This window comes from Leptodactylus fuscus, chromosome 5 (genome assembly GCF_031893055.1).
Source record: "Leptodactylus fuscus isolate aLepFus1 chromosome 5, aLepFus1.hap2, whole genome shotgun sequence".
In the NCBI taxonomy this organism is placed as follows: Eukaryota; Metazoa; Chordata; class Amphibia; order Anura; family Leptodactylidae; genus Leptodactylus; species Leptodactylus fuscus.
In genome coordinates this window covers 90,252,190-90,275,634 of record NC_134269.1, presented here as the reverse complement: position 1 = coordinate 90,275,634, position 23,445 = coordinate 90,252,190, and the positions used below count along the sequence as shown (strand labels likewise).

The 23,445-nt window shown below is 41.5% G+C and overlaps 1 protein-coding gene across 1 annotated transcript; it reads right to left on the bottom strand.

The window, feature by feature from the left end:
• Positions 1 to 2,315: 2,315 nt before the first annotated feature.
• On the bottom strand, positions 2,316 to 21,177 carry LOC142204904 (synaptotagmin-11-like). Its single transcript, XM_075276229.1, has 5 exons — positions 20,633 to 21,177; positions 10,500 to 11,362; positions 4,897 to 5,059; positions 4,585 to 4,751; positions 2,316 to 2,664 (listed from the first exon to the last, which is right to left on the bottom strand). The coding sequence occupies exons 1-5, from the start codon at positions 20,799 to 20,801 to the stop codon at positions 2,512 to 2,514; spliced, it is 1,515 nt and encodes a 504-aa protein (XP_075132330.1). The 5' UTR covers positions 20,802 to 21,177; the 3' UTR covers positions 2,316 to 2,511.
• Between the last annotated feature and the right edge of the window lie 2,268 nt (positions 21,178 to 23,445).

The window sequence follows — 23,445 nt, the reverse complement described above, 5'->3', positions numbered from 1 at the left end:
CCTGGGAAAGCTGGGTTGCGGCGATTGAGCCCGTCAGTGCCACGTTACACTGACAAGCTTCTCCCTGGAATTTAGCTCTTACAAGAGCTGTTGGTTGTCTTCTCCTTCCTATCCTAGCCTGTCCCTGCCTACCCAGAATCTAAGCCCTAGCTAGCTGGACGGAAACCTCCGTCCTCGGTGAATTGCAAGCTCAGAATGACGCGAAGCTGGGCGTCGCTGTTCTTTTAAATTAGAGGTCACATGTTTTCGGCAGCCAATGGGTTTTGCCTACTTTTTTCAACGTCACCGGTGTCGTAGTTCCTGTCCCACCTACCCAGCGCTGTTATTGGAGCAAAAAAGGCGCCAGGGAAGGTGGGAGGGGAATCGAGTAATGGCGCACTTTACCACGCGGTGTTCGATTCGATTCGAACATGCCGAACAGCCTAATATCCGATCGAACATGAGTTCGATAGAACACTGTTCGCTCATCTCTAGTAATAACCCAATAGGTAGGCTGATTTAAAAAAAATGGTGCTCCTCTTTTAAATAAAAAAAATAATAATAATGGAGGGCCTCCTAAAGCTGCTCACCGGAGATTCACTGGTACCCCAGTGGGCCAAACGTACCTACACTGTATAGAGCATAGCCCTTGGACTGGCCACTAATAATTATGCAACCTTTTTACAGAGCAGATCCTGACTCCTAGTAAACCTAGCCTGAACTATTTGTATCTCTAAACTGCATTAAATGGCCAACAGTCTACTAGTTCACATGATAATAATTGGTAAAAAAAAATATTAAAAGACTTTGAGGCAAAATTCAGGCATCTGGTTTACTATATTAGCCAACAAGAAAAGGAAAACATTAACTCTTTAAATTATTTAGTTAAATAACTTTGTTGCTGTTTACATATTAGTTGACGATCGCCATTGGGATGGTCCCATTGCCAGTAATTGCACCAGGTCTGTCTTGTCTGGTAATATTTTCTTAAGCCTTCCTCTCTGCTTTGATTGACACTACTAACTTTTTCTGACTTCCTCATTTTCATATCTTGCACTACGGTCAGAAAAGAGGAGATTTTTTTTTTTCCTGTAGATTGTGAGCCCCACATAGAGCTCTCAATGTACTTTCCCAACCCACCCATCAGTATGTCTTTTTTTTTGGGAATATGGGATGGAAATCCATGCAAAAACAGGGAGAACATACAAACTCCTTGCAGATGGTTTTTTGCGCTTGGCAGGATTTGAACACCAGGACCCCAGCGCTGAAGGGCTGCAGTGCTAACCACTGAGCCACCATGTAGCCCCAGAAAAAAGGAGATCTGAACAAACTAGTTGTGTCAGTCAGAGTTAGGCCGTCCAAGGTGGGGGACGATTTTACAGGAGAATGCACTTGGATGACATTCGTAGTGTCATCCAAGTGCATGCACCTTTATGGGGGCTTTCTGATCCATTCTGTTTCAATAACATGGACCAGGATACAGACCATTGGACGCTCACTTGGGAGAGCCTTGGCCTGCACTCTAGGTTATGTTCATTAGGCCTAAGGGAGGAGAAGGAGTTGGCCAAGGTTAGTAGACGAGACCGAAAAAAACTTGACAAAATGGCACTTGCTGTTTATTTTGCATGTCACAATAAAATTGCTTTTCTCTTAATTTCGGATGCTCTGAAGGGACACAAATATATATATGACCACATTTAAGTGTCCTCTCGAGCACCAGGAGTCATTTGACAGACTCCTTTGCATAGATGTATAGTAGTAACTGTCTATGTGGAACCTTACCTGTGAGTGACTGACAGATCACAGTGAAATGGATGTATGAAAGCAGAACAAGTATTTATCACTTACAGTCTTTATTCACATAAGTTATTGATCCATTTGACCACTTCATTTCACACTTTGGATGACTTTGTAGAGGACATTACGGGCTGTAATGACAATGATTGTACAGGAATTGTCCAGGTCATGACTGTGAGATTTTCAAGGTCATGTGCAGTCCTTCAAGAAAATATGTTGCTGTAGACAACCTCAATGTATTATGTTGTTACATTATTTTATAGACATTGTACAGAGAATACAGATATGTAACGTACAGAATTACGCATTCCTACTCTTCTGGAATATTCAAGACTCCCATAATAAAGGCAAGTAAGGAAAGTATCTGAAAAGGGAAATTGCTGCATCCATATTTAAATGGTTCCCATTGACTATAATTAGGTGAATTTCTTGGACATTTGCCTTTTTTTTCACATTATGGTATAAGGCAGTTGTACTTATGTGTAGGCACTCCTTCTGGAAATGCTGGACATTTATATACCATTACCAGTGTCTCTGTCTTTTCCAGTGTGCCATCTTGTGGTTCCCAGACATACAAATATATACAATATGCCTTGATATATAAAATCATGAGTTTTCAGCTTGTTTTGCCTACTAAGATCTTTATATAACTTTACTTCACTTGCTTTGCCCCATTGCACACAATCGGCAGGTCATGTCGTCGTTTTTCTGCATCTCCAGATTCCAATAAACATGTTACAAGACATCTAACTGTAGTGTGTGCCAACGGGAGCACTCCACTGGTGCTTTGTTACACATCTCCTGCCAGTGAGCTATGCCCGCTTCAGAGGTACCAGCACCACCAATCACCACACGCCCAAGAATACGAGCACGGTTGTAAATTCGTCCCTAGAAAGTGAGCACAGAATGCACTATTTATTATACTATAGTATTATTGTATTGTATTATAGTAAAGACAGTTGCAGACTCCTATACGTACAGGCTAAAGTAGCCTTGACATTTTTTTATTGTCTACCGACAAAGTCCATAACGTTTTTATTTTTCCAACATTTTATGGCTTATTTTGTGCTTGATGAGCTGTACATTCTGTAACATTCTGTTTAACTTTTACTTACATTTTCAAGGGACTGCGTGAAAAAAACCCTACAATTCTGTAGCTGCTTTTTGTGGTTTTTTTCTGACATTCACTCTGTGTTAAAATGACATGATAACTAAAGATGAGCGAACAGCGTACGATCAAATTGGTATTTGATCGAATATCAGGCTGTTCGAGATATTCCATTCCAATCGAATACCACGCGGCAAATGCAGTAAAAATTTGTTTCCCCTCCCACCTTCCCTGGCGCTTTTTTTACTCCAATAACACTGCAGGGGAGGTGGGATAGGAATTAGGAAAACGTAGGCATCGAAAAAAGTGATTGGCTGGCTAAATCAGGAGACCTCCACTTTATACGAATAGAGAATTTCAGATTCTGTTCATATGAGACCGTGAACTAGACAGGGATAGATGTAATGGCATAGTTAGCTAGGAATTAGCTTTATTTAGGTAGGAATCTTACTCAAACAGCTCTTTGGGGCTCTATATACCTTCCTTGCCAGCCTGAGATACATGCAAGAGTACGGCCAATGCATTCCTATGGGAAAAAGTCAGCTCCCCCATACCGCAAGCTGCCAGCCTTCCTGACTAGCATATGGTGCGCTTCCATGATGTGTTTGCATTGAACTTACTTTCGCATTTAGCTCTGGCTGGCAAGGTTTCATCACTTTCAAACTTCACCTGCAAGCACATCTCGTGGCAGCCAAATATATGCTAGTCGGGATCCCTGGCAGCTTGCGTTATGCGGGAGCTGCCTTTTTCACATAGGAATGCATTGACCAGCATTGATTGGCCGAATGCCATACAGTGTACAGCTTTGGCCAATTAACGCTGGTTCTGCCGGAGGCTCATCTGTGAGGAGGCGGAGTCTAAGATCGGTCCACAGCAGTCTCCATTGTGGTCCGAACTCAGGTGTAGCCGAGTTGAGCACACAGCTCTACTACATCTGAGATGTAGCAGAGTTGAACGCACAGCTCTACTACATCTCAGATGTAGCAGAGTTGAGTGCACAGCTCTGCTACATCTCAGGTATAGCAGAGTTGAGCGCACAGCTCTACTACATGTCAGATGTAGCAGAGTTGATCGCACAGCTCTGCTACATCTCAGGTATAGCAGAGTTGAGCGCACAGCTCTACTACATCTCAGGTGTAGCAGAGATGAGCACACAGCTCTGCTAGATCTCAGATGTAGCAGAGATGAGCACACAGCTCTGCTACATCTCAGGTATAGCAAAGCTGTGCGCTCAACTCTGTTACATCTGAGATGTAGTAGAAAAAAAATCTGCAGCAGAAATGCTGCCATTTCAAAAATGCTTGCATTTTCATAAATCACAGCATGTCAGTTACATCTACAGTAACGCTGTTATTTTTCACATAGGTATAATAGAAGCAGAAAGTTCGTAGAGGAAAATTGCAGACTTTCTCTGAAAAGCACTATAGGAAAAAACACGGTTTGTTTCCTCTGTAGTTTTTCCCATAGTGTTTTTTTATGCACCCTATTAAAGTTTTTTTTATCTTAAGCTTCTGCAGGTGACAAAAAAAATGGCTTGGAGCACCCCAACCTCTCAAATTATGCAACATTAGTACAACCTGGTATTTGGATCAGAGTTGTCTTAGTTATTCTTTATCAAGTTCCCAAAATAACTAATATACTTATACAAGTATTATGTTAATTTCTGAATTTCTATAGAAAGGTAATATTTTACAACTTACCTGCATGACTAAAAATTCTAGGTGCAGATATGGACTCTGCATAAGTTCAAGAGGTACATCAAATAGGAACGGGGCATTCCAAACTGGATTGGAGCCTGAGCCTGTCCGGGTCTCTTTATTATCCATCACTTGGCTCTCCTGGATCAACCGAATGCTGACAAAGTGATCTACAAGTGGGGATTAATAAAACAAGTGAAATACAAAATAATAATATTTATCATAATTAATTTCAATGTGGTAAAATTGTTGTTTCGTGAATCAATACTGTGCATTCTTTTTTTCTTTTTTTTTTTTTTGTTACTGACATCTTACCAGGAGCCCCAGGAATACGAGTTAGTTTGCCCAAATTCTTTGCCTTCTGTACCATCACTTTGATACGATTGGCTAACACTTGGTGCTGCAGAAGGATCAATATCTGTCCTGGTGACTTGGTATTGGATGTTGTAGGTGAAACAATGTCCAAAGTGCTCAAACTCTGTTGACATACACAGGTTACAAAGTGTTAACACCTATAGCATAGTACATTCAGATCACAGTTCATAGTTGTACTGTATACCTATTTCCAGATTTGCCATATACTTTGCAGTACATAATATACCATCAATAGGTTTATTATAACATAAGTTACAGTAAGATACAACCACACATTCTTCAACAATTAAAAGAAAAAGAAATATATCAATGATTTGCTTACTGAGTAATCCAAGATCCATGTGGATGTACTACAAGTAAAAGATGGAAGGAAGAAGGAGCAGTGATGACAGTGCTCTCAGGTCAAAGTGGAATGAAAAAGTTTATTGGAACAATAAAGGCATTACGCTAATGGATACACCATATAGATGAGCGAACACTAAAATGTCAGAGGTTCGAAATCCGATTCGAACAGCCGCACACTGTTCGGCTGTTCGAACGGTTTTCGAACCCCATTATAGTCTATGGGGGGAAATGCTCGTTACAGGGGTAGGCAACATTCGATAAAATTATACTTACCAAGTCCACGAGTGACGGTCGGGCTGGATTCCCCTTGAAGTCTTCTCCCGGTGTAGCGCCCTGCAGCGTCTTCCGGCTGGAATTCACTCTGCCTAGGCATCGGGGCCTAAGCAGAGCCGAATGCGCATGTGCGGTCGGCTCTGCCCGGCCCGACGCCTGAGCAGAGCCGACTGCGCATGCGAGGGCATGCCCGCGCATGCGCAGTCGGCTCTGCCTAGGTCGGATGCCTAGGCAGAGTGAATTCCAGCCGGAAGACATCGTGGGGACGCTGCACGGAGAAGACATCTAAAGGTAAGAGAAGAACCAGCGTTGATTGGCAGAATGCATCGAACCTTAAACTTCGAACAGCTAGTAGTGTTTGATCGAGTACGAGTATTTCGAATACCGTAGTATTCGATCGAACACCTACTCGATCGAACACTACTCGCTCATCTCTAATACACCGCGTTTCGGGCTATCCTCTTTAATTGAGGATTTAGTTTGCTACTATATAAGTTTTGCTCAGTGTCCCTTCTGTTCTCTTGGAGCTACAAGTAAAAGATGAACAACTAAGCCAATGTTACTACCAATAACCGACCTTTTATAACGTAAGAACTCTCCCTAAATATACTTAAGCTGAAAACAACAATAGAGCTTTATCTCTTATAAAATATAAACTTTTATTTATATTAATTACACAACACATACATATTAAAAATCCACCCCAGTAGGATATATGCAAACAGTGGTGTAACTACCGGGGAAGCAGCGGAGGCAGCTGCCACAGGGCCGGGGACATCAGGTGGCACGGTGACAGCCACTACCGCTGTTTTGTTTTTTTTTTCCACTAGGACGTAGCTCCAGCCGGTAACAGGCCCTACTTACTTACCGATTCTGGCAGGGGCCCCACAAACACTATTACTATACTCAGGTGCCTTCTCAGACCCCCCAAGTATAATGATCGGAGGCCCGGGAGAGAACATAAAAAACAGTGTTACTTACCTCTCCGCACTCCAGACAGGCTTTGGGCCTAGTTTTGTGATGTGCCTGACGTCACATGTCCCAGGCCTGCATCCCAGATCATGTGATGTCCAGACATTATTGAAGATGGCCGACACCACTGAGGACTGCAGAGGAGCCGGGGATGGGTAAGTGACAGTGTTTTTTATGTTGGTATCCCCCCTCGGTCTCCGATTATTATACTCGGTAAGTGGCACCGCGGGCCCCACAATCATCATTATTATACTCAGGGGTCTTTTCAGACCCCCGCGTATAATGACCGGAGGCCCGGGAGAGGTAAGCGAACATAACAGTGTTACTTACCTCTCCACGCTCCGCGAAGGCTTCGGGGCCTACTTGTGTGACGTCTCAGACGTCACATGACTGGGGCCTGCTTTCTTATGCGTCGCGACGCAGGCCCCCGGTCACATGACGTCCCAGCGGGGAGCGCAGGGATAGGTAAGTAACAGTGTTTATGTTTGTATCCCCCTCTCGGTCTCCGATTATTATACTCTGGGGTCTCTGGGGTCTGAAAAGACCCCAGAGTATAATAATTGTTAATGGGTGTCCACAATGGAGCATAATACTGTGTGATGGGGCCACTATGTGGTATAATGCTGTGTGCAGGGGCAACTATGGGGCATAATAGTGCGCACAGGAATGCGGTGGGGGGGGTTGGTCGAGGTCTTCGGCATTGGGGGGGGGGCTCATGTCAAAGGTTTGCCACAGGGCCCCGCCATTCCTAGTTATGCCACTGCATGCAAATCAAATAGCTATACTTAGTATTATGCCACAGAATGTAAGGGTAATTTCACATGGGGTTTTTCGGTCGGGATTTTAAGGTCGAATTCACCTCAAAATCCTGACCAGTCAGGTCTTTTTTCCGGGAGCAGTTTGTTCCGACTCCCGGAAAAAAAGAACAGACATGCAGTGCACCGACATTCAGTCGCGGCTAACCGTTTTTTGATCTGGAAACTGAGGCGGCCTCTGCTTCAGGTTCCGGACCAAAAAAATCCAATGTGAACTTAGCCTAATAGAGACCAGGTTAGATGCCACCCAAAGGTTCCTGATATAACAAAGCTTTATGCGGTTTGTGATGACTTATGTGTATATTGTAATGTGTAGTTATGAATTTATTCGTTGTTGTGTCTTATTAAGGTTTTCATTCATTATATTGGTTATGTCTTGTTATGTGTCTGGTAATTCCAATTACACAGGCCAGGGTGCAGGTTATTAATTAAGCCAGGTTGTTAATTTAGTTGTACAAAAACTAATTTACAGGTTCATGTTTGGTATGCCTGGACTCTTAGGCCGGGGCCCCATGAGCAGAAAGCACCGCAGTTTTTACAGTCACTGGAAAGCGGATCCCATCCACACATTGCAGAAATATACGAGCAGCAAAAATGCTGCAATTTCCAAAACTGTCACATTTTTGTAAATCGCAGCATGTCAATTATACCTACGGAAACACTGGTTGTTTCCCTATAGGTATAAGGGTTCATTCGCACGTATTTTGGTGCAGATTCTGATGCAGAATCCGCGTCAGAATCTGTGTGGGAAAAAAAAGCCTCCCATTGATTTCAATGGGTTCCGTTTTCCGCTCGGAACCCATTGAAATTCACATCAGAATCAGTGCACAAAAACTCCATGTGAATGCCCCCTAATAGGGATAGATTGTCGATATTGGAAACCTCTGCAGACTTTCTATGAAAAGCACTACAGACAAAAATAAAACACAGTTTTTCCAGCAGTGCCTGGAACACACACACACAAAAAAAAAAAACGGAAAAAAAAGTGAAAATTATATAATTTCACACAAAACTCCAAAAATGGGTGAACAAAATTACTGGCACCCTCAACTTAATATTCATTTGCACACCTTTTGGAAAAAATAACTGAAATAAATTACTTTCTATAACCATCAACACGCTTTTTACACCTCTCAACTGGAATTTTGGACCCCTCTACTTGTGCAAACTGCTCCAGGTCTCATATGTGAGGGGTGCCTTCTCCCAACAGTAACATTAAGATGTCTCCCAGGTGTTCAACGAGATTTAGATCTGAACTCATTGCTAGTCACTAAAGATGAGCGAAAACTATTAGAAACTGCCGTTTCGAATAGAACGCACCCACGCACGCACTACTGCGCAGTACACTCGCGAACTGCCATTAAGTAAAATGGCGAGTGAGTCTGCGCAGTAGCGCTCTGGAGGGAAGCGCTACTACGCAGGCGCGGGATTTGAAGACAAGAAGATGGAAGAAGACACGGAACCAGAGGGCGTCACTACAAGAAGACAGAAGAGGCAGGCGTGCCCAAAGCGGACGTCGCACCGTGCATCCCCGCCCATTGTCCACGTTCAGGTAATCTTTGCATATATGTTTTAATGCTTTTATTTAAAAATGGGACGGGGGTTTAATATAACATTTACGGTGCCTGAATAGCCTTTTTAAAGGCTATTCACGCATATGTGGGGCTCTATTAGCATAATTTTGTTGATAGAGCCCCTTTAAGTTTTGCCTACAGCTTTACTTCATCGATTCAGGCCATAGCCACACGTGGCGTAAACGCCCTGGTTTGGCCGTGGAAGAAACAATGTGGCAAAAATGCGGCATTTTAGAGTCCATGAATAGCTGATGGGAATTGCAGAAAAATACTTGTAGCGAAAACGCTGCGATTTCCAAAACCATTGAGCAAATGCTGACGGTTTTCCAATAGGTATGATTTAAGCAGAAAGTCTGCAGAAGAAAGCTCTGCAGACTTTCTGTGAGCAATAGATGCGGGCATGATGCGTTTCTGCTGTGGTTATTCCTTCAGAGCTTTTTGGCTGCAGCCCGCTATGTATGGCCTTGGCCTTAAGGTTGCATTGAAAATGTGTTTTTATTTGTTTATGCTTGATATGCAGTAGTGTCGGTAGGACAGATGAACCTGGGGTGCCGAGGGTTTTAATAGTTGTCTATTTGCTATACTATGAATTAACTGTTAACTGTAGGCCTTCTTGTCAGGACGCATCTTCTCTTTGGGATAATGGCTGATCAAGAGTTTCAGAAAGTCAAAATGGCTTAAAGGGATTCTATCATTAGGAAAACTCATTTTTAACTATGCGCATACTTGCATAGCCTTAAGGGGGCATTCACGCGGAGTAACGCCGGGCGTGTATCACAGCCGTATACGCCAGCGTTACGGCAGACTGCTGAACACTTCCCACTCACTTCAATGGGAGCGCTCGTAACAGCGGCGTTTACGAGCGCTCCCATTGAAGTGAATTGGAAGTGTTTGGCAGTCTGCCGTAATGCCGGTGTGTACGGCTGTGATACACGCCCGGTGTTACTCCGTGTGAAGGCCCCCTTAGAAAGACTATTCCACGCCTACCTTTTGTATGTTAATGCCCTCAGTAGTTTTTGAATGAGCCTGCTTTTATTAGTATGCCAATCAGCCAGCAACGAGCACCGGAAGTCTCAGCGAACACGCTCTCTGCTATGTGTGAGACAAGGGAAGGCTGATGAGTTATCAGCAGCAGCAGCAGCCTCCCTGCTCTCGCACAGACACAGCGGAGAGAGTGCTCGCTGACATTTCTGATGCTTTGTGGAGGCTAATTAGCATATTAATAAAAGCGGGCTCATTCACAAACTACTGGGGGGGATTTACATTCAAAAGGTAGGTGTGGAATAGCCTTTCTAAAGGCTATGCAAGTATATGTTTAGTTAAAAATTACTTTTCCCAATGATAGAGCCCCTTTAACTTCATAAAGAGTTTGCAGTGATAAGACAACCCCTTTAAACATTTCAGAAATACAATGTGCATATACTGCAACTTGTGTAACTAGAGCTAAATAGGTATTTTATATCTCACCGCCATATCTTTTTGGCAATAGATAGTATAGCAAATGAAAATATAACAAAAATGTAAAGTGTACAATATTTTACATAGAATTAGTAGCAACACTGACCTTCTTTAGCTTAGCTTTGGTAATTGACAACTCTTTCGTAAAGCTTAGTGTGGGCTGAGAGTAGCAGTCCAAACTAGCACAGGAAAAAAGCACTTCCCCAATGAAGCCTTCCCTCAATGAGCTTTTGTCGCGGGCATAAACTGCTAGCCTCAGGGTTTTGTCCTTCAGATCCTCTGGATTATATCCAAAAAAAGTAAAGTTTTGAACTCCATCTGAGTCCTCTATTTGCCCAGGGTGTGGCTCCTTAAATCCAGGTAGGAGGTAGGCCTTAACAAATGAGTCTCTTTTCTGATACAATCTCTTTGGCAGATTGGAAAAACCAGTGACTGAAACAGTTAATGTTTTGTCATCCAATGAGTAACATACAGTAAAGTGCACAAGTATCTGAGACTTTTGTTTAATGGAAGACAGACCACTGGGGTCAGTGCGAGACTGTGGCACACTCACCAGCCTGGCACGATCTCCATCTAATGAACATCCCCCCATAACTGTGCTCCTACGCTTCAAAGCCCGCTTAGTCTTAGAAGAAAGGTGGTAGAGGCTGGGCAGAGATGCTCTAAGATGATGGTTCCTATCAGATATGCAGTTCAGTCCTTGCTGGGCTGGAGATAATCCTTCACCCCCACCTTTAGGAGTGATGTCTAGAGTTTGATACTTTTGATGCATATCAACATTAATAGACTTTGCAGGACTGTCCGATAATTCCATGTCCGTGTTACATTGCTGTGTATAGCCTTTGTCCCCACCATCAGTGCTAGTTGAAGATTGTTGTTTGCGGCTTTTGTGCCAACAGATGGCGCATCCGAGCAGTAGACAGAAGCACAGAAGGGCCAGACCCGCTCCCAGCAGCACCTGCAAGTGGACTGAGCAAAAGAATTAGAATTAAATCCAAATGAAATAGAGGTACAACAATAGTTTTCTCTTATGTTACTTTTTCCTTTCATATAACAATCTATGACTGTCAAGGTCATGACATTGCTTTGCAGGTGACGATGATAGTAACAGCATTTATTGGTCTGTATACTCTTCTATGTTGTAGCCGTTTTGGTCTACAGCTGCCTAGAAACACTTCTTACCTACAATGCATCATGGACAAGTAAAAAATCCCCCCAAAATAGTCAAACATAATTACCGGTATGTGGCCGCGTGTCATCTAACTTATGTTCTGGCCCTACATTCTAGGACAGTAGAGCAAATTTACTACTGGGTGCGTGCCAGAATTGTGTTGTAAAAGTGGCGCACTTGGTGCCTACTATTTCGCAAAAATAAATTACCACTTTTTTCAATCTCCACCTCTCATAGCATTTTGAAGAAAAGTGGAAGGAAAGTCCAAAAATACTTTCATAAATTGTAGCTGAAATGTAAACCATGTCCTAGCTATCTTAGAGTTATGTTGTGGTGGCCCAAGATGTTCTGCAATTATTAAGATGCCAGTGCAGCAAACTATTAAATGGGTTTATACACCTTTATGATATTGATGACCTATCAGTGGCGGAATTACCGGGGTAGCCACTACTGCGGCAGTTTTTATTTTTTCTTAATAGGCCATTACCGGCTGGAGTTACTCCAGCCGGTAACAGGACCTATTAACTTACTGATCCTGGCAGGGGCCGGGATCGGTAAGTGACACCATGGGCCCCACAAACACTATTACTATACTCAGGTGTCTTCTCAGACCCCCAAGTATACTGATCAGAGGCCCAGAAGAGGTAAGAGAACATAAAAAATACTGTTACTTACCTCTCCGCACTCCAGACAGGCTTCGGGCCTAGTGTGTGACGTGCCTGACGTCATATGACCCAGGCCTGCGTCCCGGATCATGTGACGTCCAGACATCATTGAAGATGGCCGACACCACTGAGGACTTCAGAGGAGCTGGGGATAGGTAAGTGACAGTGTTTTTTATGTTGGTATCCCCCCCCCCCTTGGTCTCCAATTATTAAACTCTGGGGTCTGCATAGCTATCTGTTATTTGGGTCCACCAGGGGACCGGAATGACAGAGAATCAGATCGCTAAAACAGCAGTCACATGTGGACATCGGCAGACCTCATATTCTATCGTCGAATCCAGGGAGTGGAAACCAGAGAAGTCCTCCGTGCAGGACTTTTTCCTTTAACGATTTCAGGCGGTTTCTGCAGATATGAGCTTAGCCTTATTTTGCAGCGTTTGTTCCACCCCTGCCCAAAACCTTTGGACAATACTGTATGTTGTGTAATGATATGTACAATGTGTCGCCCAATAATGTGCATTCCTTAAACGCTTAGTTTAAAGTTAAGAGTTCAGATTCTGGTCATGGAAAATATAACACGTTAATCTCCAGGTTTGCTGATAAGAAAACAAAATCTAAAATGCAAACAGAAACAGTGGAAAGGAGTTAACAGGAAAAACAATTTCCATTTTTAGGCAATAATTCTGCTGCATTGATGGTTTTGTCTAGGTATGTATACAGTAAGTGTATATATGCCAAACCCACAGAATAATATAATAGTGATAACCAAATGATATCATAGATTATTAATGATTGTAGGATAATTTTCTAAATTTTCTGGATTGTTCATCAGTTGTCTGTACTTTAGAACTAAAGAATAATACTGGTTTACATAAGTATTTAACCTACTTCTGTGCCATGGGTGAATGCCATCTCTATAAGTCATGGCTGCAGAAAAGATTTGGGCTATTAGCATGTTTGTTAGCAGGGAGTTCCTTAAAACGCTCCATAGCATATTCTTTGTATCAGTTATGCCCTAATAAATGCAGAGATTATTTTCAATGATGTTGTAACCGGCTCGGCTCAGCAAGCTCTGCTCATGCCGAGCCGTACACGCCGGCACTTCCCATTCACTTCAATGGGACTGCTCGCAGTGAAAGAAGCAGCCCATTCATTTCTATGGGGAGCGCTCGTATGCCGGCTCCCATAGAAATGAATGGAGCTGCTTTATACGCCGCTTATTCTGAACATGTTTTACGTTCAGAATAAGCTTCAGGAAACGTAGTGTGAATGCACCCTTAGGGTTCCTGTACTTAATAGGTCTTAACAGTGGGAAATGCTTACAAATTACCTTTAATTGCCAAGATCGACCTATTCTTGTTATATATTACTAGCTGGTACCCGCGACTTCGTCTGCGGTGATTGTAGAAGTGGGTATATACAGGCGCGGGTAAGGTTTTCGTAGTGTGTATAAGGGATGGGATATGCAATGTAACTTTGTATCTTGTTGTTTCTGTAATTCAGAGAATACGTGAGACTTTTGTGTTGAAGTTACTTTGTATTAGAGCTGCTATATGGTGTTGTGAGAAACTTTACATAGTGACTTTGGGACAGAAGTATTTGAAGTTAACCCTTTCCCGCCGATGGCATTTTTGTGATTGTGGTTTTTAGTTTTTGACTCCCCTCCTTCTAAACCCCATAACTTTTTTATTTCTCCGCTCTCAGAGCCATATGAAGTCTTAATTTTTCTGGGACAAATTTTTCTTCATGATGCCACTATTATTTATTCTATATAATGTATTGGGAAGCAGGGAAAAAATTCAGAATGGGGTGGATTTGAAGAAAAAATGCATTTCTGCGACTTTCTTACGGGCTTTGGTTTTACGGCGTTCACTGTGCAGCCAAAATGACATGTCCCCTGTATTCTGTGTTTCGTTATGATTTCGGGGATACCAAATTTATATGGTTTTATTTACATTTTGACCCCTTAAAAAAATCCAAAACTATGTTAAAAAATTTTTTTTTGAAAAGTCACCATATTCCGACACCCGTAACTTTTTTATACGTCCGTGTACGGGGATGCATAGGGCGTCTTTTTTTGCGGGGTCGGGTGTACTTTGTAGTTCTAACATTTTTGGGAAATGTTATTGCTTTGATCACTTTTTATTCAAATTTTTATCAGAATCAAAACAGTGAAAAAACGGCAGTTTGGCACTTTTGACCATTTTTCCCGCTACGGCGTTTACCGAACAGGAAAAATATTTTTATAGCTTTGTAGAGCGGGCGATTTCGGACGCGGGGATACCTAACATGTATGTGTTTCACAGTTTTTAACTACTTTTATATGTGTTCTAGGGAGAGGGGGGTGATTTGAATTTTTAATCCTTTTTATTTGTTTTTATATTTGTTTTACTTTTTTTTAAACTTTTTTTTTTGCATTTATTAGACCGCCTAGGGGTATTGACATGGGTGGGCGGTGTCGCAGATTGTCAGAGCGGTGGGGGTCGGCAAACATGGCTGCTCTGGAGCATTATATAGCGCCTCCTGGAGTATCGTTAAGGTGAGGGGCAGAGTGGTAAAGTATATGTATATGTGATTGTGTAGGGTTAGGGGCGAGGCTGGAGAGGGCAATATGAATTTTGTGGCTTGCTATGGTCCAAAGTGTGTGAGATTGCAGAGATGGTGGTGTGAGTTTGGGTTTTGTGGGGCTCCTGGCACAAACGTATGTGCGCTATTGTGATGAAAAGTAGCCTATTGCGCAATCGGGTGTATTAACTATGTTTGTGGAAAATTTCAGCCAAATCGGTCGAGCGGGTTTTGCGTGATTGAGGAACAAACATCCGAACATCCAAACTCACAAACCCACAAACTTTCACATTTATAATATTAATAGGACAATGCCAAGTATAGATGCAGCACAGCAATTACTGATACAAGAGTTCAGCTTCACCTTTAGACCTGAGTCACATGAAAAAGTCCATAGAAAGTGTCATGTACAGACTGTCCTAGCATGTGACGTGGGTGTGGATGTCAGGGGTTAATTCACTCCACTGACTCAATCTTGCATTTACTCTTCGCTTAGACTGCATAAATTGCACCCAACACAATCCACACACTCCACATACACACTGCCACCACTACTAGCTTTAATGGGGTAGTAAACCCACAAATGCATAAGTCTCTGTAACAGTCAGACACAAACACTCTTATAGAAGGTGAAAGGTTCATAGAGCATACATGAATAAGCATTAAGTTGAATGATTTAATATCCAAAAGTTCATTGCTTATATATAAAAATACATATAAAGGTGACAAAACAAGCGAAACAGTTTGTAAAATAAAAGGGAGAAAAGACAGAAAAAGCTTGTATCCTATCCTTGCTCCTATTTCAAACCTCCCTGGCCAGAGAGCTCCCCTTCTGCTCCTTCATGACGTGAGAAATTAACTGCCTTATCCGCACCTGGAACTTCCCCATCTCCACCTGGCAAAACTAAATACCTTTATACCCCTGAGGTTAATCTCTAGTTATAACCCCCTCCTCTCTTATGCCTGACTGCTGATAGTGACAGACACACATAAAGCAATAAACCTGACATGTCCGGCATTACTTCATAGAACATGTTGTGGCCACACCTGGTAAGAAAACAGCGGGGGACCTGATCCTGTGATCAAAGGCACATCATTTCTGTCTGGCCTCAAACACTACATATGTACATACACATAAACAATATAATACACTGATGATACATACAGAAACACCATCATTCAGTAAGATATATACAAGTGGAGTTATTTCATCACACAAAGGATGGAGGGTTTTGAAGATAATAGTGTATACTGTGGTTTCAGGAGGAGGGTTACAAGATCGTCACTAGGTGGTACCATGTTCCATCTAAGCTGCATAGGTTCTTCCCGTCCTCCTCTCCTGTATGTTGGTGCTGCGGTACAGAGGAGGGGACACTTTTTCACACCTTTTGGAGCTGTTCTGCGTTGAGGGGATTCTGGGACGGTGTACACCAGTTGATCGTCCAGATCTTTCAAATCCCCCTTCCCTGCACGCCAGTCCTCTACCTGCTCCACCTCTCGGACCTCCCCCTGTGGTCTTTCCGCAGATCTGCTGTGCGCCATATGATCAACGGGCTTGCATCCCGGCGCTCTGGAAATCGTCTCGTCCGCCCTCTGTTTGCCACTGGATTCGCAAGGTTGATGACATTTACTGTATGGAAGATCTCACTGCGTCCTTGAGAGATGCGCGCGCTGCCTTCATGGAGGCCTGGACGCCTTGGATCCTTTTCCAGGGCACGCAACTCTGTCGTGACCTGTTGCGTTGAGGCTGTCTGGGTAGCCTGGCTTCCATGTCTGGATCTGGAATCACTTATTTCTCTTCTTCTCCCCCCCCCCCCTTTTTTTATTTTTGTTTTCCGTTCCCTCTATTTTCCTTGTTGCCTGACCGAATGTGATGATTAATTTCAATGCACCCTTTGGCTAGATATTGTTGTTTAAATTCGCTTTTGGCTCTGCCTTATTTTGTGTTGCCTTAGACCCCCTTTTGTTTTGTGGGTCTACTTTTGTTGTTTGTATGTACTATTTTGTTATAAATAAAGAATTTATTAAAAAAAAAAAAAATAGTGTATACTGTGATTTTTCCATCCATGTGAGTTGTATGAGTACTGCTGTGGATCCATGTACTGTGAATGAGATCTTAAGTCTACTGGGCTTATTACAGATTCCTAGTGATTTTATGGACCCATAATATAATCCCCTAAATTTGCTATGGGCTCATACTGTACCGCTTTGTGGCTCTGTGTCAAATCATAACTGAAAAAGAAGGACTCCTTGGTCTTCTTTACATTGCAGATAGTTCTTAAATCACATTGGCTGTATGTTTGGGGTTGTTGTCTGCATTAGCAATGTCTCTGCCAAACATCGATCTCAAAGCAGGCTTGGGTGTTAAGTTGTGCTTTTTAAGCTCTTTTGAAGAAGTACCATGAAACAGACAACATTGAGGAACACGGACACAGTGGTTGGCCAAGAAAACTTAGTACAGAGTATGAAAGACACATCTTCAGGAGTAGTCCAGCAGTACCATCAGCTCAGAACAGACAGAAACTAGGGTGACCCAGGTTCACCCATTTACTGTTCGGAGAAATTTAGCCAGAAGCAGTCTTCATGGAAGACTTGTGAACAAAAAGCCATACCTTTATCATGGAAACAAGGCCAAGTAACTCCACTATACATATAAACATAGGAACTGGCTGGAGAAAAATGGCAGTAGGTGCTCTGAACTAATGAGTCAAAATGTGAAATATCTACCGCTAATATCATTTGTTCTCCAAAGTACTGGAGAATGGTACAATTAAAAGTTTGTATAATTATAATTGTAAAATGATTTAAAAAAAAAAAAAAAAGATGCAAATAATAAATTCCCTCCAGTGTCTTTCATTTCTGGTAGTGTGACCATTGGGAACTCTGCTGCACTGTCATTTACAGCTTGACCAAATATTATTGTACCATTTGAATTATACATGCAATATCCTGTTTAAAGATGTCATATAACTCATGATAAATTTCTATAATAATACAGACCATGAAAGAAAAATAATATGTGCGTGCCAGGTCTGAGTTCGCATACCTGTCCTCTTTTATGTAAGCCAAGTTGGCAGAGATTATAAGTGCTAAGGAAAAGTGAAGGGGTTCTGCTAAATCAGGTCACTGATCTAATAGTCTAAGAATAAAGAGAACTGATTGCCATCGGTAAGTCTGGCACAATGGCGGAGGATGCTGAAAATGACATTGCTGTAATTTTGCCAAATGTATCAAATATCCCAATTTACCCCATTTGCTACCTGTCTACTCGAGTCCTTTATAAATCTTCAGCTTGCCAGGGTAACCATACCCACTTTGCAACACACTTTTCAAAACTGGAGAAAGTGTTGTTAAAAAAACAAACAAAAAGTTAAATGTCTTAACATTGAAAAATGAGCTAAAAAAGCCACACAGTTTTAGGCATGAAGCCCTTTCTAAAATCACAATACTACAGTGGTGTCTTAGCAACATAAAATGCCTCAACTTTATATAAACTCATCTGCCATATCAATGTTGTTTACTAGATGGTATTTTACTATGTGGAAAATATACATTTCCAAAATGTCCAAATTAAATTAAGGCCAGGGCCCCACGTGCCAGAAACGCCATGATTTGCGTGCGAATGCCATGCCCACTTTGCATTAAAATCCGCAGCGCGAACACACTGCAATTTCCAAAACCGTTTTTGGAAATCACAGCATGTTAATTATATCTATGGAAACTCCAGCGGCTTTTCCGTAGATATAATGGTAACAGAAAGTCAGCAGAGGAAAACTCTGTGAACTTGCTTTTCAAAGCGCTGTGGGAAGAACTGTGATGCATTCCTGGCTCGGTTGTTCTGCAGTGCTTTAGTACTGCGTTTCCTGCCATGGTGCCTTAGCCTAAAGGGGTTTTTCCATCTCCCTCCCTCAGCTGTTTGCCTGCTCTCGCTTCTTCTCACTTCATGTACTCTTCAGCAAGCTGGTGGGTAGGCTTTGACTGTTTGATGAACAAGATACTGTGAAGTACCTCACTAGATATAGACATTGCCTTTACTATGAGAAATTATTTATTATGATTACTAGAAATCTATAATAATGCAGATCAAAGATGTATATTACATTGTACAGGTTTAGAGAACACTTACATGATTATGACAACAGACTTGTAGTAAACTCAATGTTATCTTTGTGTTTACACAGAGATAACAGACACTGTCCTTGTCCACAAACTGCAATTAGCTGACCTGATTGCTTGGGACCCTGATAGCAGGAGATAACAGTTTTGAGGGCAAGTGTAAACAAGAACTCAGCACCCCTCCCCTCCAGAGAGAAGTGAGTTATGTCACCAGTGCTAGATAGATAAAATAGATGTATTTAGGAAAACTCTTGAATTTTCATAAGCTAGTAATTTAGATAGGATCCTTGAGATGGTAATACCCCTTTAATGTCTCATGAGTGTATTTATATAGAGGCTCTGCCACATATAGCTTCATTCATAATAGCTTCCTAACAAGCCAGTCGATTAGCACTTAAAGAGACTGACCGTGAATGGATAATCCCTCATTGACAGAGTCCTCAAGCTCAAGGCTATAGATTGAATTAATAAACACCCCTTAAGCTCAGACAGCTCACTTGACTCCTCTACACATGCTCAGTCTAACTATGAATGGGTGTTTGCATGGATTTCCTCCCATTCTACAAAGACATACTGATAGGTGTGTGTGGGGGGGGGATGTACATTGTGATCCCTATATGGGGCTCACAATCTACATTTTAAAAAAAAAGAAAATTGGCCATCCATTTTCAAAAGGTGGATAACTCCTTTATGTTAAGATATTTTGGGTCATTTTATTTTTTCATTTATCATGCCACAAACAACAACAACAACAACAATAATAATACTAATAATAATAATAATAATATCCTGAAGCCTTGCAGTTTGCACTCTGACCACTAAGCTTCATAATAGGCAGATTCGTCCTGTTCTTTTCAGTAGTTACCTAATTGCCATCCCAGGCAGGATTACAATGAAGGGTAAGGCTCACTATACACTTTGGATGGCTTTTCCTCCTTAATTCCTCATATATATATATATATATATATACATACACACACACAGCCTAACAGAGTGTGCATGCATCATCAAGGATATAAGGATATAAGGAGGGAAAGCTACTTGCAGACAACTCTGGTGGCCTTAAGAACAAAGGGTTTGAGCATGTTAAAATCTCACAGTTCTGTCATTCCTTTTCCATCACATCTTCAAGTGGGGGAAATTAAGAATACCTGCAATCAAATTAAATTGTCAGTTCTTTCCGCTCCAATTGACAGGTTCAAAGAGCATACCTTAAAAAACTTTACCCATAGAAGTTACTAAACATCTCCAGTCTCTATGTTCATACATTCATTTGGTTGCTGTATAGCTAAATGCTGTTAACAGCAGATAAAGAAAGATGGCTGCCCCCATATACTGAAATTACAATAAAAAATCTAAAAATGTAGCAGTATCTGACTTTAATCAGTCAGTTATTTTCAAGGGAATATACTCTATTACTTGACACATTGTCCCTAGCTAGCAGAAAGGTATATACAAATATCATAGTGCCAAAACCAATTCAGAATTTGGATACATGGTAAATAAAATACATATATAGAAAAAAAACAATATCAGGGAATAATATGAAGAGAATCAAAATCATACAAATAATTAAAAAACTGATAAAACACCTTCTATCTTATCATTATGCTTTAATTGCTACATGCAGATTTTATATATATTTTATATAGCAATAACACAATTGGTAAGTTAGAAGAGGAATAGTAATGGTAAGTTGAAAAGCATAAATAATATCTGCACCTTCCTGATGTTTATTGAGGAGGACCTGAATCAGAAGCCAAATGAAGAGGAACACAACCACACCCTCAATCATTCCTTTGGAGCAGAAGAAGATAACCGAATGACACACAGCCCCTGGAGATGTCTGTTCCTCCGCCACCTCGGCCATCCTGAGCTCAAAGTCCAGCATTCTTCACTTTTTAAACCCTGTATCTGATGTGGTCATGAAGGAATCCCAGTACGTCCTCATGTCATGTACCAATGAAGACGGTCATCTCTAGTAATCGAGGACTCTGACCTTCAGCCACATTGTTTGGCTAGTGACAAGATGAAGTGTTGAGAATTCCAGACAGCAAGTAATATTTGCATTTCTTTTAAGAGAATTCATCCAGGTAAGACAATAAGAGGTGACCTTGTTGACTGTAGTTGATATCAGTGGTCACGGGGCCTTTCTGTAAAGGTCTGAGCTAAGTTCCTCCCTCTTTTTCGGGATACACGATGCTGTCTGTTGTGCCAGCTGCATTGAAGGGAGGGAACACAATGAGTATCCTCCCTTTGCCAGTCTTCTGAGTGATTAAACAACCCTTTTAGAAGATGGATAATGTGCTTAGTAATGGTCATACATGGCATGCAAAGGGCTTACTCTTCTCTAGGTTCCCATTTTAGGTAGAATTAGAAAAGCGTCAACGTTAATCACCGCAGTTATTTCTCTTCTTCTATCCCTCCACAGCTTTGTCAAAATGAATTAGTTTTTGGAAGCAGTCATGCACATCCAGCTGCTTTTAACCCATCTACAACCAGATGGCACTGCACAGTCAATGTTCTGCCACCACCCTAAGTCATGCGTGCATTTCACATTTATCAGTACATTTACTAATGTAAAAAATCATGGACATTGATATTTTCAGTAAAAAAAAATCCCAACTTTATAGCACTTCATAACCTGGAAATAAGATTCATATCATAGTAAAAAAAAAATATTATTTATTTATTAATGCGGTATACAACGTCTGTGCAAAGCACTCACATTTATTCTTCATGTCCCCTCATGATGAAAGGCTAGCACATCATTATGTCCCAGATTGTGCTGCTTAGGAAACCCGCTTCATATATCCTATTATGTAATACAGAGTAAATAGCAGGGAAATTCTCATGACCAGTGTGGAGAACAATTACAAAAAGGGTCTCTCTACCTGAGAGCCAACCCTGACCTGCATTACACAGGCAATCCATCGATGTAAATGGAGTAATGCTAAAGTGGATTGTTCAGTCTCAGCAAATAAATGTTATTGTTTGTACGATAAATGTTGTGCAATTTTACAATATGTTCTCTGTGTTAATTCCTCAGGATTTTCTAGACCTCTGCTTGCTGTCATTCATTCTATTTACTTTCAGTGGGGGAAACAAAAAAAAAAAAAAAAATCAGTCCTTGGTCATGTGATGGATACACAGGTGAACAGCTTGTAACAGTCACAGCACAGCAGTTAGACATCTGTCTTGTAACAAACTGTGCACCTGGGTGTTCATGGACTGGCTGTGCTCCTTGATAATAAGCTGGACTGGACTGATCACCTGGAGGCGCTGCACAGAAAGGGCCACAGCAGGCTCTACCTGCTCAGGAGGCTGAGGGCCTTTGGAGTCCAGGGGCCACTGGTGACAGAAGGATAATGTGCAACTTAATTGTGCAACTTTTCATTATACGAACAATAACATTTCTTTGCTGAAACTGGACAACCCCTTCAATTTCTTCCATGATGGTGCTGCAAAGAAATTAAACACTACCAGGTTTCCTTACCGCTTACGGTTGGTCACTTAGGGATATAATGTAAAATTTCAAAAAATGTATCCAGCATGCCACTAGTTAAAATATAACCTTAATTTATAAGAATAAAAAGACGGTCTTACATTGCACATCCAGGATACAAGAACATAATCGGGAGCTCCTTGTATCCTGGACGAGCAATGCAAGACCGTCTTCTTATAAATTGAGTAAAGGTTATATTTTAACTAGTGGCATGCTGGATACATTTTTTGAAATTTTGCATTATAAGTAACTTCAATGCGGTCTGGAGCAAGTGTCCACGCAGCCTTTCATTACCATTACTAGGTGGAGCAGTTTTTCTTTTCTTGCTGTCTGTACACTTAGAGATATACCTTAAGAATGGCTTATTGTCAACACAACATTTTAACCAGTACGGATCATCCAATGCAGAGAAAACCTTTATATCCTCATATAATCCTTTCCCCAAATTATGGTGGCAAGTCCATACATTAATTTATTCAATTATTTACATACAGCAATGTATTGTGCATCACAGTGTTGTGTACCACTGTATTGCCTACCTATCTACCTCTGTATTGTGCACAAATGTATTGTGTACCACTGTATTGTGCACCACAGTGTTGTGTTACTACTGTATTGTTTACCTCGTATTGTGCAGCAATATATTGTGTACCACTGTATTGTGCACCACAAGTGAAATATGATGAAACCAGAGACTCATGGTGCATGTTTGAGTTATTGGAAGACCAACCAGGCAAATTAAAAAAAGCACATGCTGTAAGAGCACCATTACGTCACACTTTCTTCTGCCTCGGCAAAGCTTGACTAGATAGCAAGTGAATAAAGTCCTCAAACCTATGATAGTATAACCAGTGCCTCCAGAGAGTCTAATACTTTAAACTGGTAATACCCAAGCTTCTTATACTGGTAGTTGAGTCCTGTACTGTTCCCCTTGCTGTAGAACATCTCAAAGGGCCAGAGCTTTCCCCAATACATTGTTTCATCTATTTTTTACTATTTTAGTCTCTTATTGCTTCATGAGATTTTTCAA

Bases quoted from the DNA above. Each gene is read 5' to 3' on its own strand.
- LOC142204904 (XM_075276229.1), bottom strand. From the start codon at position 20,801: ATGCTGGACTTTGAGCTCAGGATGGCCGAGGTGGCGGAGGAACAGACA. The intron at 11,363-20,632 runs GTGCAGATATTA...TCTTTTGCTCAG, and splicing joins CCTCAATAAACATCAGGAAG to TCCACTTGCAGGTGCTGCTG. The intron at 5,060-10,499 runs GTCAGTGTTGCT...GTATGTCAACAG, and splicing joins CCAAAGCTAAGCTAAAGAAG to AGTTTGAGCACTTTGGACAT.